The 16,424-nt window shown below is 41.5% G+C and overlaps 1 protein-coding gene across 2 annotated transcripts in view; it reads left to right on the top strand.

The window, feature by feature from the left end:
* The window catches only part of LAMA4 (laminin subunit alpha 4), a 110,916-nt gene that overhangs the window by 16,040 nt on the left and 78,452 nt on the right, over positions 1-16,424 (top strand). For both annotated transcript variants that reach the window (XM_069974859.1, XM_069974858.1), the window contains exons 2-4: positions 5,997-6,098; positions 11,894-12,021; positions 14,881-14,961. In XM_069974859.1, coding sequence (XP_069830960.1) covers positions 5,997-6,098; positions 11,894-12,021; positions 14,881-14,961 — 311 coding nt within the window. The remainder of the gene's footprint in view (positions 1-5,996; positions 6,099-11,893; positions 12,022-14,880; positions 14,962-16,424) is intronic.

Below are 16,424 nucleotides of genomic sequence, written 5' to 3'. Positions count from 1 at the left end.
ACGTCTCAGGTCCGCTCAGCCACTCAGTAAAGGAGGCGGGATCCGTTTCAAGTCCGATTAGATCCCGCCTCTGTCACTGACTGGCTGAGCGCCACGTCTCGGGCCCACGTCAGACACCCGGAAGCGGACGGGAACCGGGCACCGGAGCGCCGCGATGCGGGACCCGCCGCTGGTACCGGGGAGGTGAGTGGACGTCTTTTCCCTCAGCCACCTCCTCCCCGGTCCCAGCAAAAAAGTGCCCCTCCGCTGGAGTACCCCGTTAAGGCCGGGTCCAAACTACGTAAGACAACGACCGTTCTGTGATACGGCCATGTCACAGAATGGCCGGTGTCTGTGAAGTTCATCCGAGCTGGTACTGCAGTACTGGCCAGATGAACTTTATTTCTTTAGAATTGGGATGTGGGAAAATGTAAAGTGCTAGAGCCGCACTCTACATTGTGTGAACTGTCAGTGTTGTGCGGCCACCATTCAATGAATAGCGGCCGCACAAAACTGACATTTCAGCTGCGGTGGCTTGGAATCAGAGTGTATAATATGGGGGAGATTTATCAAACATGGTGTAAAGTGAAACTGGCTCAGTTGCCCCTAGCAAACAATCAGATTACACCTTTCATTCCTCACAGGCTCTTTGGAAAATGAAAGGTGGAATCTGATTGGTTGCTAGGGGCAACTGGGACAGTTTCTTTTTACAGCATGTTTGATAAATCTCCCCCTATGTGTATACACTCCGGCCAGGAATCCATTGACTTCAGTGCAATGTAAATTTTCAATTAACCCTTAGACGACCCAGGGCGTATAGTTACGCCATGGAAGTCTGTCCCCAGACGACCTAGGGCGTAACTGTACGCCCTGGGTGTTTCTCCCGCTATGAAGCGTGCTCCGGAGCGGAGCGCGCTTCATAGCAGGTGGGGGCCGGCTGCAATCAGCAGCCGGGACCTCACGGTAATGACACGCTGCAGCGATCGCGCTGCCGCGTGTCATTAACTCCTTAAACGCCGCGATCGCGGCGCGACCGCGGCGTTTAAGTGTAAGTGACAGGGGGAGTCCCCTGTCACTTACCGATCGGGACCCCCGCAGTGTGACTGCGGGGGTCCCGATCGGTAAAACGGGCCGCCGGAGGTCTCTCACCTGCCTCCGTGCGGTCCGATCGGCGCTCTGGTCACTGAGCCTGCACAGGCAGGCTCAATGAGCAGATCGCCAATAACACTGATCAATGCTATGCCTATGGCATAGCATTCATCAGTGTAAAAATCCAAGTAGTGTATGTAAAAGTCCCCCAAAGGGACTTCAAATGTGTAAAAAAAAAAACACTACCCCAAAACCCCTCCCCCAATAAAAGTTGAAATCACCCCCCTTTCCCATTATATAAATAAAACATATAAAAATAAATAAATAGATAAACATATAATATACCGTAGCGTGCGTAATTGTCCGATCTATTAAAATATAACAAGCGTCATTGTGAACGGTAAACGGCGTACACGAAAAGAGGGAAAAAAGTGCGCGGATTACCGATTTTATGTTACATTATATATATAAAAAAATTAATAAAAAGTGATCAAAACATCCGATCTTCACAAATATGGTATTAATAAAAACTAAAGATCATGGCGGAAAAAATGACACCCCATACAGCCCCGTAGGTGAAAAAATAAAACCGTTATAAGCGTCACAATAGGCCCATTTTATTTATAATTAATTGCCAAAAAAAAGGATTTCATTTAAAAAAAATATATAACATTAGAGAATCTGCGTAAACCTGCATATGGTTGTGTTCGTACTGACCTATAGAGTAATGGTATCATGTCGCTTTTACCATATAGTGCATTACGTAGACACAGGAACCCCCCAAACGTTACCATATTGCATTCTTTTTTGCGATTTCACCAATTTATATCTTCAAAAATAATATATTTGGAATTCCATCATACATGTTATGGTAAAATGAAAGACGCCATTACACAGTACAACTATTCCTGTAACAAATAAGCCCTTACATGGCCTGTAGATAAAAAACTGAAAGTGCTGGAGCTCTTAGAAGGGGAGGAGGGAAAAACGGAAACACTAAGATCAAAATTTGCGCGGTCCACTGGGTCATTTTGGGCCTGGTCCTCAAAGGGTTAATCACGGACGTTTTTTGCAATTTGCAACAACGGCCAGGATTAATTGAAAATTTACATTGTGTGAACATAGCCTAAAGCTATAAAATCTCATGTTTATACTTGTCCAAAAATAAAAGGTTTCTGATTGCTACTAAGGTTAGGTCTAGGCTATGTTCACATGCCATGTTTTTTGGCCATTTGACACAAAATAGCTGATATTTTATAATGATGGCCATTATTTGTATTATAGCTGCTGTGACTATAAATAAACAGCTGTTATTTGGCATCACATGGCCGGGAAAAAAACTACATGTGAACACGGCCTAATACTGCACTTGGACTTGAAAAAGTTTTGACTGATACACCAAAGACCTCGTGGACTCCACCGTGGGTCTCTTTTGAGACAAAAAATGTCTACATCTAATGTCACATGACATTTGTTACATTTTAAGTTGGACAGGTAGTGATTTTGGGCTAAATTTGTGGCTTTCATTACATTGGTAGCGTACATTATATATTATGTATTTAAATACACCTAACAAATGCCCCAGCCTCCCATCCCCCCCCCCCCCAAAAGAAAAAAAAAAAAGACAGAAGAATTGTTGTACAATGAAGACTAAACAATGTTAGTCCATGTTCACATGGCGTACGACAACAGCCGTTCTGTGACCCAGCTGGGTCACAGAACAGGCAGTGTCAGAGAAGATCATCCCGGCTGCATGATCTTAGTTTCTGATGAATTGGGATGTGGCGCATTGGTGTACATCCTAATACTATGTATACACACTCCAGCCGGAATTCCTTTCATTCACATACATTGCATGTGTTGTATAAAACACAGGTGTTGTTGCAAATTGCAACAACAACGGTGGTTTATACAACACATACGTTGTGTGAACATGGTTTTGTAATGCATAAGCACATAGATATATACATAAATCAGTAATTACATAGTTCTTTTCTTATAGTATACAAAGAAAATGTATAAAAGTTTTCGAAATAAAAGTATATGAATTTTGGCTAAACTTCATACACCATACAGTATGTATGTAATGCATAGTCAGCGTTCTGCAGCTCACTTCAGTAGCAGATATTTTTACATTGGAGAAACATTCTGCAGCCGTTCCCAATATTTTCCATCTCACTGGCGTAAATAGCAAGAAATGCCAACACCCTCTTAAAATCCTTTCCATGTCCGATTCCAGGGATGTTTTGTAACTGTCTTTGAAACCATCTCATCTCGTACAGTAACATTTTAGATAGAAGGAATGTACCTTTCCTGACTATATAAACCTTTAAGTACAATGCCAATTTTTGGTTTGGGGTTTTAATTTTTTTTCTTCTTGCCTTCTAAAAGCCATATTTATTAAACTTTGCCATTTACAGAGCTATGTAATGGCTTTCTTTGTGGGACCAATTGCAACTTTAAATTTTTTTTTCATGGTAGGTAGTTCCCCCTCAGTCGTCAGCTTCCCCCAGTAGGTAGTATGCCCCATGTAGGCATCCCTCTGCAGGTATTCCCACTGGTGGTTACCTCCTTGGTAAATAGCATCCCCCCCAGTAATTAACCACTGCCTGATGTATACATCTCCTCATCCTCCCTGTTCTACAAGTACTCAAGAGACGTCAGTCGAATGAGCACCAGAGCACTGGGAAAGGTGACAGGGGTGCCCTGTTTGGGTGGCAGGACGGGGAGCCACAAGACCAAATCTGTCATTACAAGCAATTACTATCAAACAGCTAGCAGCAGCTAAGTGGGCCATCCACACTTGCCCAATTCTGACACCTGACCTGCATAGAAGGTAACTCATACAGGCTGTAGATAGGGAGGATAGCAAGCAAAAGGCAGCTTACAATGGAGAATCACATAAGCTGTGTACACATGTAGAGAAAAAGTAGAGTACAGGAGGAAGGACACACACATGAGAATCTAAATCTAGACAGGTCACTCAGCCAATCACTTGCTAAGTTGCTGTCCCATCTTGGCTAGTAATCGGCCAGTATGCATGTTGGTTTGTATCTGCTCAGCATTGCTTGGACATTGTTTGTTGCGTCCTTCCTGCATGCTTAGAGTAATGTGTATTCAGGTTAACCACATCCTCAGGAATACAGGTAATAGAATAGTAATTAAATAGAAAAGAGCCTGGGAGACGTGACTTTGTAGGTAGTACTGTCTTAAAAAGATTTTACAAGCACTAGAAAAAGGCCTGTAAAGGAACCTAGGGGCCACTAAACAGCAGAACTTTAAACTGAAAATTGCCTTCACCGGGACATGAAATACTTTACTCTTTTTAACTGTTCATTGGAATTCCCCATAAAGCATAATCTTTTACAGATGGATCAGTAGCATCTAGCATGACATCTACGGCTACATTTCAATAATACTACAGCGTGCACTTCAAACTGAATGGAGCCAATCACATGAATAGGTTCCATCCACGGCTTGGTTAAAACGTAGAAAATTTATTTGAACATCACAAAAAACAAAACAAAACAAATAAATAAAAAACACGCCGACGCGTTGCTGGGTCAAAACCCCTTAATCATGGCCATGATTAAGGGGTTTTGACCCAGCAACGCGTCGGCGTGTTTTTTATTTATTTGTTTTGTTTTTTGTGATGTTCAAATAAATTTTCTACGTTTTAACCAAGCCGTGGATGGAACCTATTTTTGTGATTGGAATCTTCGGGTTGCGGCCCACAATACTGCCATCACAAGCTTCACACTAAAGAGGTCCACACACACCTGCAATTATTACAGCCAAGGAAGGGTGAGCTGACATTTTTATTTCTATTGCTGAATGGAGCCAAGACTGGCCTGCCACCGATTGCTGACTAGGAGCCGGTGACAGAAAGTGACACCTTCTGAGGACAATTGTGTGTGATATCTTATAGAAGAAAATCTTTACTATGTTTGCTATGTGACCACCTGTGTCTACCTCCAAGTGTTATAATACAAGACAAGTTGTTGTTTGCCCTCAGAAGTCAGGTCTGTGACTTGTATTTTGGAAAGAACAGCACCCCATTATTGCCCTTACTTTAACTATCATTGTACCTTAAGACTAGACTCAACATACAATGCTACAGACAGTTCGGATCTGCGGCAGATGTGAATATCTAGATGATCAACCAATATGTGGCCATTTTACTGGTAAAACCCCAATATTATTGGCTGTCCAGTATCTCCTCTCTAAAGTACAGTATGATACTACATGTCCTGTACTGCTCTTTACCTCTGCCAGGATGAGCTGCTCCTTTGGGCACCAGATGAGGGTACAGAATCCTGAATACCTGAATACCAATCTTGTCTTCTTCATAGAAATTAACCTACAGCCTCCAGTAGCTCTTTCTGTCTCTTATATGTAAGGACTTGCTTTATCCATATTAGTTATCTACTTATTTTCCTTGAAATCTTCATTTTCTCATGTTTGGATGATATTTTGTGGGCTTTACAACAAATTACCAGTTTTCCATAGAGTTTTGGTCTCAGGATACAGTACAATGGTCATCCTGGAACCAATTAATATTGGAATTTGAGGGACCTACTCTACTTCTGTAATAGAGTCCACTGCTTCATGTGTCTCTTCACTTAGCAGAGAGGTCAGTGTTATTCAATCCAGCAGTAAAATAGAGACCCGGCAGGAAACCACCCAAGTGGAGGACACTTTTCTGGCCTCTGTGAGGTTAAAGAGGTCTATTTAGTGTATGTGCCAGAAGATTTTCTGACAAACAGACACCATTGGTGTGGCGAGAAAAGACCCTACATGTGTTGCGATACTACCCAAGTATAAGTTTGAAAAAAGTAAAAAAATTTCATATTTTACATAAAATCTAAATATTACAATCTTGTTATATACCTTACACTAAATGTATTAATTAATACTTTTTTTTTTAGAGATGTCAACCAGGATTTTACTACTCAGTTTCTGGAGAATGTTTGCCATGTACATGTAATGGAAACTCAGACAAATGCCTGGACGGCTCGGGGTCTTGTTTGGTAAGATTATTTTCAGTATGATTTGATATTTTCTACATATCTGCTCACTAACTGATATGCTGCTCACTAACTGTCTGAGGTCTGTACATATGGTGACCAGACTTTCCATTATCTGAAACTCCTTCGTGTCTCTTTCCTTTTGTTGGTATTTTACAGTGACAATCCGCGGATTTTCTATGATTAATGATACACATGTTTTTGTACAATCTGTATAATAAACTTACAAAAAATTTTGTCGCCAAATATGTTAAGTGGTTGTCTATGTCAATACCTTCTATTAGGCCTACAGTGTGGGATTCCCTTATGTGACTGCTCTCTGTGGTCCATGCATGACCTAGAGCAAAGAACTGCTAACTAGAGATGAGACAACTTTTCAAAAATTCGGTTCAGCAGGTTCGCCAAACTTTGAAGCAAAGTTAAATAAGAAGCACTAAAACAGCTAAACTATTGCAGGCATTTCGTTGTTTTAGTGCGATTCAGCAAGGTTGCTTATCAATACTTACCTGTCCGTGCTTCCCCGGTGTTCTCATTCTCCTGTGTCCATAGCCAGTGAATGACTGAGCAGCCTGTCACTCTCCTCTCAAAAATTGACAGCCGACTAAGCCAGTCACTGCCCATGGTGCTGTCCCATCTCAGTCAGTGATTGGCTGAGTGGGCCGGAGGTGCCTGGAGACCAGAGACTTTGCAAAGTTCGTAACGAATCTCAGCTCATAAGATTATTCCGCCCTACTACTAATGTGAATATATTTTACATGACTAGCCACTTGGCTACATGGCAGCTATTTGGAAACCAGGGAATTGTATAGCTGCAGCTAGACATATTCTTCCCTGGCAAAATGAGCTGTTTACCTGGAATCTTGGCAACCAACTAGTCACTGCATTGGCTCTCATATTACAGGGGCTGTCTGTGATTAACTGTCAACTAAGCTACAGTACAGTGCGTTATATTCTATGCTTTACTTGTGGAGTACGTGGGCCAACAATTTAGAGATTATTCTCACATCTCTTAGGCCTTAGGTCTCACTTACAATAAATATGTCTCCTCCAACCACCGTTGTAGAGTGTTAATGCAATATCCGACAGGAGAATGATAGCAATATCCTACAGGAGAATGATCTCCACTCACAGCACACACTATCTTTGAGTCTCAGTACTTGAATATACATCCAAGCCAGTCAATCTTGTTGGGGCTTTATTTTTACAGATCTGCTGGCTCCCTTGAAACAGTCTCTCAGACTCACCAACCAATACAGCTCAGCCCACCTAAAGACGTATATCTCCATCTCACATTTTAGTGTATACCTTCTCTATATGGTAGGTTAATGGGCTCCACTTCTCTTCAGGTGTCCCCAAACTCCTCTGGCCTTCCTCTCTCTCCCAAGGCCTACTGGCATTTTAGGCTTGTCTCTGGCCCTGACCTTCAAGCAGTCTTGCAGGGCTCACTGTTAGGGCCCTATTACACAAAAACAAGGAACAGACTATAAACAGAGAACAGGTCATAAAGGAAAGACTCTTTTCAAATACATTTGTAGGTTTTGGTCAGAAATCTGTTGGTGTAATAGGGTCTTTTCTCATACACTGCCCAGAGGCACCAGGAATACCAGGTCATATGGATATACCTCGCATTCACCCAGAGACATTGTTTGTAGCACTGCAATGTCCACCACCAACTCAGATGCAAGGGACCATGTGAAGGCCCTTTCTGAATGATCCCTTTGCCTCCTGCAAGGGTGGCAGCCCAACAATATTGTTCCTAGTGTCATCAACGAGACAAGAATAGTAACACCACTGAAAAACAGGGTTCCTAGCTTCTTACAAGCTTACATGAGAAGAGAAGTATAAGAGAAGCATGGATGTTTGAAGTTCCCCCTCATACATTGCTCAATCTGTTTTTGCCATTATTCCATTAAAAATTATTCCTCAAAATAGTCTACAAATTTGCAGATAATTGCTTATATTCAGTATCCTTGTCCTAAGAAACATAATTTTCCCTTGCATATACAGTATATGCAAGTGTCTCATTTATATTTGGAGATGTTAGGAAACATGTAAACCACATGTAAATCATTAACCTCTTGTCCAGTCAAGTTCACATAAAGGGCCCTGTTGGTTTTCTGTACTACATGTTTAAGTACTGCCGCGTTGCCACATGAGATCATTCTGTGACCATGGATAAAAAGTCTTTCTTGTTTGGAGTTTCCGCTCTCAGAGCGTCCATGGATCATTATCACATGTGGGATAGCTGAGACAAGTGTTTACCATGACTGTACTTCCTTCAAGCTACCATGTAGTCTCTATTAAATCATTTTTGGCAGGAAGACAGAAAAGAGAATATAACCGGATCATTGTTTTGTGTAGAGGAAGATTAACTGTTTATGTCCATAAGAGATTAGGCTTAAAGGGGTTATCCAGCACTACAAAAACATGGCCACTTTCCCCCCTCTCTTGTCTCCAGTTTAGGTGCGGTTTGCAATTAAGCTCCATTTACTTTAATGGAACTGAGTTTCAAAACCCCACCCAAACTGGAGACAAGAGAGGGGGAAAGTGGCCATGTTTTTGTAGCACTGGATAACCCCTTTAACATGACTTGACACCCTTGGTTGGTGGTCCTCTGTGGTGGATAACACCTCTTCAGGCGTACTATAGTGTTGTGCCTATAAAAAGCAGCACATGAGGCTGTTATGGGCCTATGGAAATGGGAGGCCAGCCTTACCCCGGGTTCACATTAAAGGGGTTATCCAGCGCTACAAAAACATGGCCACTTTCCCCCTACTGTTGTCTCCAGTTTGGGTGGGGTTTTGAAACTCAGTTTCATTGAAGTAAATGGAGCTTAATTGCAAACTGCACCTGAACTGGAGACAACAGTAGGGGGAAAAGTGGCCATGTTTTTGTAGCGCTGGATAACCCCTTTAAGTAAGACACCAGCCGTTCTGTGACCAGACCGTGTCACATAACGGCTGCTGTCAGTGAAGTTTATCCTGGACGGTACTGCAGTATTGGCCAGAAATCAGCAATTCTATTGAAAAGGGACCCACCCACCACACGGCCACTTTTTGAATGTAAAGCACAAAATGACAGATGTGTAGGTTCATAGAGATTTTTGTGGTGCACAACGTTAGTAAATGAAACAAAAACTGGTAAACTGTCAAGTTGATGACAGAAACACATTTGTAAATCACAATATTCCTCCTCTATGGTGTGGATTGGAGCGTTATCAAACATCTCAGCGTAATTTATTATTTAGTTTTAAGCCTTCTTGTGCCATTTGGGAAAACGTTTCTAGCTTTGATCAAATTATTAAGGCTGGATTAACATTTGCCGGTTTTTTTTTGGCGTTTCGAAGCTCAATGGTAGTTTATCAAAATTAGAGGATGCTTTGAGCTTTTTCAAAAAAAGGCTATGTACCCACACAGCATTTTAGCCTAGTATTTTGGTCAGTATTTTTCAACCTAAAACCAGGAGTAGATTGAAAACACAGAAAGGCTATGTTTACACACTGTTAAAATTCAGTGAATGGCCGTCATTTAACAGCAAATAACAGCCGTTATTTCAAAACAAGAGCTGTTATTTTAAAATAACGGTAATTATTTTCAATAACGTCCATTATTTTGAGTATCAAACATACTTTGGTGGCTGTCATTGCAATGAAGGCTTTTGGTACATAATTTTAATTTAGGTTGAATGATGGCCGCTTTCAACACCCTTTTGGTATGGCTATTTTAAAGGTAATTGAATTTTGTTAAAAAGATGGTAAAAGGATGGTAAAAAAAAAAAAAACGACAGCCAATAAATATCCTGAACATTAATTTGACATCTGCCGTGGGCAACGGCCGTTATTCTATGCATTGTGTGAACTATGGAAATCACTGGAAATTGAAAATAATAACCATTATTTCACCAAAAAAAAGACCTAACACAGATTTATTTTATGGTTTCTCATGTTTTGGTCTTAATGTATCGTTTACCATATTTTTTTCATGTGTTTTTAAATTCCTATAGAGAAGAAAAAATGTGTAAAAAAAATCCATGCCATGAACATGCAACATTATGTAAAAAAAAAAAAAAAAATATATATATATATATATGGACCCAAAATGCACTAAACTTTGTGGTGCTTTTTATATTTGCCTATTGACTATGGCCCAAATAGCTGTAAAGAAAGAGACAATGCAGCTATTTTCATTAGCAACGGTACAACAGAGTACTGTGCATCTACTCACTATTATGGTCACTGGACTAGAGCCAACACAAATGTCTTTATGGTTTCTAAACTGCAGATGCTCTTTGTTATCCTATGCAATGTATATATGGACCTTCTGCGGTGAGTATCAGGCCAATGTAAAATAACTGTCACTACAATGGCCTAACTGGGTGAAACTCTGTTGACATTTTGTGGTTGTAGACACAGTTTTTAGACCATATATGTAAACAGATGGCTCTTTTTGTGGGAGAGGGTTCTATTTAAAAGACTATGAAGTGAGATGCCCTATGTGGTGTAACTGTGGGGGGTATTAGACACTAGTACCCATCAGCACAACATAAGTTACAGTTCTTCTTTAAAGGGGAAGTCCGGGCAAAAAAAATGTAATATATGTTATTGCCCAACAAAATTTATGAAAATTACTAATATTAATATAATATATAAATTAAATATATAAATATAATATAAATTACATTTATTATGGAAAATGCACCTATAGTGAATTTTCCATGCACTTACTACAGCATGACGGGTTCAGGTCTGGAAAGTTGGTGATGTCACGTCACATAAACTGCCGACAACTGCTGCAGTGGTGGGACAGACTGGAGCAGCCTTTGGGTTCAGAGAAGGTTGCTGAACCCAAACAGTTCAGCAAGTCCTCTCGACACAATTCACACAATATATACTTCAGGCCATCCAAATGATGCAAAATAAAACGTGATTCATCGGACAAGGCCACCTTATTTTACTGCACCACAGTCCAGAAGTGGAATTTTTTTGTATGTCGTTTCCCAACCTTGACAATCCACTCCTAAGATTGGATAAAATTTTTTATTAAAAACCCTTAAATGGGTTATTACTAGAGATGAGCGAACCTGGAGCATGCTTGAGTCCATCCGAACCCGAACTTTCGGCATTTGATTAGCGGTGGCTGCTGAAGTTGGATAAAGCCCTAAGGCTATGTGGAAAACATGGATATAGTCATTGGCTGTATCCATGTTTTCCAGACAACCTTAGAGCTTTATCCAACTTCAGCAGCCACCGCTAATCAAATGCCAAACATTCGGGTTCGGATGGACTCGAATCCGAACCCGGTTCACTCATCTCTGGTTATCACGCATTAGAAAAACATGGCCACCTTCTTCCAGAGACAACACAATTCTTAGCTCCAGTTCAGGTGTGGTTTGCAGTTAAGCTCCATTCACTTCAATGGAGCTGAGTTGCAAAACCCCACCCAACCTGGAGACAAGAGTGTTATTGTCTCTGGAAGAAAGTGGCCATGTTTTTCTAATGCAGGATAACCCCTTTAAAGTGTCCCTGTTGAAGTGACTTCAGGATGAGTTGCCAGGAGTGTACATGCAAAGTAGACCTATTTCTGGCCATAATTTCCCTTGTATATGGCACTTTTCATCGCACAGGTAAATTTGGAATTTAGATTGTGAGTCCTGGTAGGGACAGGGACTGATCTGAGTGATGATAAGCTATGTAAAGGTGGATTCTGAGACGGAATCTGTGCGGAAATCCATGTGAAATCTGCAAAAGTGAACACATCCTTATTTCTCAATTTTATGTTGTTCATTTCTTTTTTGCATAGGACTGCCAAAGAAATACAACCGGGAAGTATTGTGAAAGATGTCCAATGGGATATATGGCCGACATGGTCAATGGAGTTTTAAGATCCTGCCTTCAGTGTCCCTGTCCTCTTCACTTTAGCTCTAACAAGTAGGTGATTTCCTAATACATCACAGTTTCATTTTTTATGCACGGAACAAAAAGCTGTCAGTATTTCTATCAAGAAATCATTCATCATTTATCAACATTTTGGTGCATTGTGTCTGGCAGTCGTGAAAAAGAGTTCTGAGCTGCTGCTTTCTGCTGAAGACACAGAAAACTGTTTGTGAGCTGTTCACGCCATCTCTGCAATGAACCTCCTCCTCCCTCCCTTCCAAGACGGCTCATGTAAACAGTGCCTCTGGCCATCTGTCTCTGCACTCTTTAATGCCAGGAGGGTTAACCTGAGACCTCACTGTTGCACCAGTGGTACATCACTTTTCTGTCTTTACCATGAATAGACCGATGCCGCAACGGGGATGCTGGTGTTGTGGTCCTTCCGTTAAACCATGGCCCGGTTCCTGCACACAGCACCTGTCCATTGACTCTAATGGACCCGCTTTATAGAGGGGAGGGGGTTTCCTCCCACTAGGGATGGGCTGTACCGACTCGAGTGCTTCAAGCCAGTCAGGTGCTTGGTAATAGACCAGCGCTGTGAACGGGAACTGGGCTATTATTTCAAAAAAGGACCCTGTGCCGGCGCCAGTCTATTCATGGTAAGAGCAGAAAAGCGATGTACCGCTGGTTCATTCACTTTAACCCTCCCGGAATTACAGAGGGCAGAGACAGTCGGTCAGGGACACTTTTTACACGAGCTGTCTTAGAAGGAAGTGAGTTCAGAACAGAGTTCAGATCGGTGACACAGTGAGCAGCTCACACACAGTTTTCTGTGTCTTCAGCAGAAAGCAGCAGCTCAGAACTGGTGGAAGGAGACTGAAAAGATAATAAAAAGTATGGAAGGAATTGTTAGCCTCCAGGAGGGAGGATGATTCACCATGTATTTTACCTAATCAGATAACCCCTTAAAGCGACTCTGTACCCACAATCTGCCCCTCCCCCTCCAAACCGCTTGTACCTTTCAATAGCTGCTTTTAATCCAAGATCTGTACTAGGGTCCATGCGGCAGGTGATACAGTTATTGTCCTAAAAACCAACTTTTAAACTTGCAGCCCTGTGTCAAATTGGTGTGGCCTAGAGTACCCATTCCCTAGGATTGCGACGCCCCTCCGTCCCTCCTCCTCACCCTTTTCACCATTAGAAATGCCCCAGGCAGGATTTCTCCTATTCATCACCTGTGTGAACACTGCACATGTGTTGGATCGTTAAGGCACCTGTGCAGTGTTCAAACAAGTGATAAATAGGAGAAATGCTGCCCTAGGGTGTTCCTAATGGTGATGAGGGCAGTGAGGAGGGACGGAGAGGCGGTGAAAGCCTAGGGCATAGACATTTTAGGCCATGCCAATTTAACACAGGGCTGCAAGTTTAAAAGTTGTTTTTTTAGAACAATAACTGCATCACCTGCTGAACGGACCCCAGGACAGATCTTGGATTAAAAGCAGCTATCAGTAGGTACAAGCGGTTTGGGGGGGGGGAGGGGCAGATTGTGGGTACAGAGTCGCTTTAATGATGCTGTGCTGAGCTGCAGGATGCCTGGCTAATGGCTTCCAGCACTGAGCCCTGTACCTGGTGCATGGTACAGTAAATTTTATACATGCTGTAATATTCTGCTGTTGAGTGAAGTCTATCACTGAACATTTATTATTACAAATACGTGTATTGTATTTCATATAATACTATTAGAGATATTTTGTGTCTGCTCCTTCAAACTTCAAACATGTACATCTCAATTGCCTTTGTGCAATAATGCAAGAATACATAATGTGTTATTTTTACACTTTCTCCCTGTTATATGTTTTGGGGGAGTAAAACGCTATTTACTACACCAGCAGAGCTGCATTCACCATAACAGACCATCCAGACCAGATCTTTTAGGGTCACAAGGAAAATAACAATGTGAATATACCATGTCGTCTATCTTTACTGAAATCTTTGTTAGTCTTTGACATTTCCATGACAATTGGAGTTATTGAGCATAAAACTATTTCGCCATTTCCACTGTCAGGAGCTGGAGAGTTTATTTTCCCTCTAGGGGCAGAAGTGGAGTGACAAAATACATGATCTCATCGCAGGGCTGATGGGAACAGTAAGTTTCTTGCATCGTTCCCATGAACTGGATTCCTATTCGGCTTTACTAGGATGAAGCAGATGTAACAATCTCTCTTCATTACACCAGATGTCCCATCGCTGCACAAGTTCAACTATGAAACAGTCCTGAAAGTAGATACGGTGACTACAATATAAGGCCCTATTCACACATCCTGTTCCTGTCCGCAATTGCGGATCCGCAATAATATAGGACCAATGTATTTCAATGGACCTATACACACATCCGTGTTGTGTACTGGGCTGCAATCCGTTCCGCAAAAAAAAAAGGACAGACCCTAGTACGGACAGTAACTGACACATCCAATACAACTCTATGGGGTCTGTATTTTACTGAAGCAATACGGATGCAATACGGATGCAATACGGATGCAATACGGACTGAATTTGCGGATTGTATACTGACTGAAATTTGCGGATTGGAAAAATATACTGACGTGTGAATAGACCCTAAGAGTGACTATGTATAGTAGCTCCAGTATAGTATGAGGATAATTCCCTAGCGTCCGACAATGCAGCATAGAAAGAATTGTCTACAGTCTAGATATCAAAATGGCAGGAAACAGCACAATATAACAATAAGAAGCAAGTAAATAGAAGGATATCCAGGTTATGAGGTAGTGTGGGATCCTTCCTACTTGTATATGACATCATGTAGCAATGACTTGATTCTTTATATAACCGTTATATAAATGTATGGAAGTAAATTTAACTATTTCTTCTTCTTCTCCCTCTGCCATTATACAGCTTTGCTCTTACTTGTGCACCAAAGAGAGGTTCAATACGCTGCATTTGTAAGGAGAATTTTGCTGGACCCAAATGTGAAAGGCAAGTACTAAACTGCTATCTCATATATGTTGGTTGGTAAGATAAAATTATCCTTTAGATGTAGAAATACAGGACAGACTGGTATAAAAAGAAATATGGGAAAAAGAGCACTTGATACAATCCTTTAAAGGAGAAGTCCGGTGAAAATTTTTATTAAAGTATTGTATGCCCCCCCCCCCAAAAAAAGTTATACAAATCACTAATATACACTTATTACGGGAAATGCACATAAAGTGCTTTTTTCCTTGCACTTACTTCTGCATCAAGGCTTCACTTCCTGGATAAAATGGTGATGTCACGACCCGACTCCCAGAGCTGTGCGGGCTGTGGCTGCTGGAGAGGATGATGGCAGGAGGACACTGAGCAACACAGGGCACTGGAGAGACACTGAGCATCCCTCTGCCATCATCCTCTTCAGCAGCCACAGCCCGCACAGCTCTGGGAGTCGGGTCGTGACATCACCATTTTATCCAGGAAGTGAAGCCTTGATGCAGTAGTAAGTGCAGGGAAAAAAGCACTTTATAAGCATTGCCCGTAATAAGTGTATATTGGTAATTTAAAAATTTTAGCCGGACTTCTCCTTTAAGGTGGTTCTTTAGCGTAATATATAATACTGAGACAGTAATTCTGGTTAAAATATGTTATTAATCCAAACTTTGACATTTAGTTTCGTCAGAAGTGTTAGTTTTTTGAAAACTTGGACATTTAAAATATAACATGCTGCCTATCTGTACATAAGACTAAGGACTGTTTAGAAGATAACTGCATACCAGTATTCACTAATCTCCTAAGCGCCCTCTAGTGGTGGCTACAGCCAGTCAGGACAATGGCCTAGAGTGTATATAAAATTAAAACTTGTAAAAAATGCAACCAGTCACAGCTCAGCTTTCAGGTCTAGTAAAAAGAAATCATAGAGATGTAGACAATTGGGTCCACACCCCAAAAATAATGATTTAATATTCTGAATAACATGTAAAACAAACATTCAGAAACAGCAGAATATGTAATATTATAAGTTACTGTACAGTAATGAAGAGAATGGGAAACACAAGGGCGGACAAAGACTGCAGGGAGCATGAAGGAATGAGCAGGACAGATGTGGGCACATAAATGCAGCACTCTCTGTCCGGGGAGAGAGGGGTTGCACTTACAGCTATAAAGAGATTACCTCCACAGTCCTGTCCCCTGATGCAAGCCCCAGCCTGAACTGAATCTGCTATGATTTGGAAGGTGAGGGAGACTTCCTGGGTCAGAGTACAGTGCTGTAGCCCCCGCTATGCAGACCATGCTGCTCCTCAACTTGCGCTCCCACCCAGTACAGGGAGCTCTTAAACCAAAGCAATGCTCTTAAACCAAGTCACAATTTTGAAAAACTGTGAGCTCTTAAACCAAAACGCTCTTAAACCAAGTTACTCTTAAACCAAGGTACCACTGTATATATATATATATATATATATACACAG

Source organism: Dendropsophus ebraccatus, chromosome 6 (genome assembly GCF_027789765.1).
Source record: "Dendropsophus ebraccatus isolate aDenEbr1 chromosome 6, aDenEbr1.pat, whole genome shotgun sequence".
NCBI classification, from domain to species: Eukaryota; Metazoa; Chordata; class Amphibia; order Anura; family Hylidae; genus Dendropsophus; species Dendropsophus ebraccatus.
Note: the sequence above shows the minus strand (reverse complement) of the source record. Positions and strands in the feature narration are given on the sequence as shown.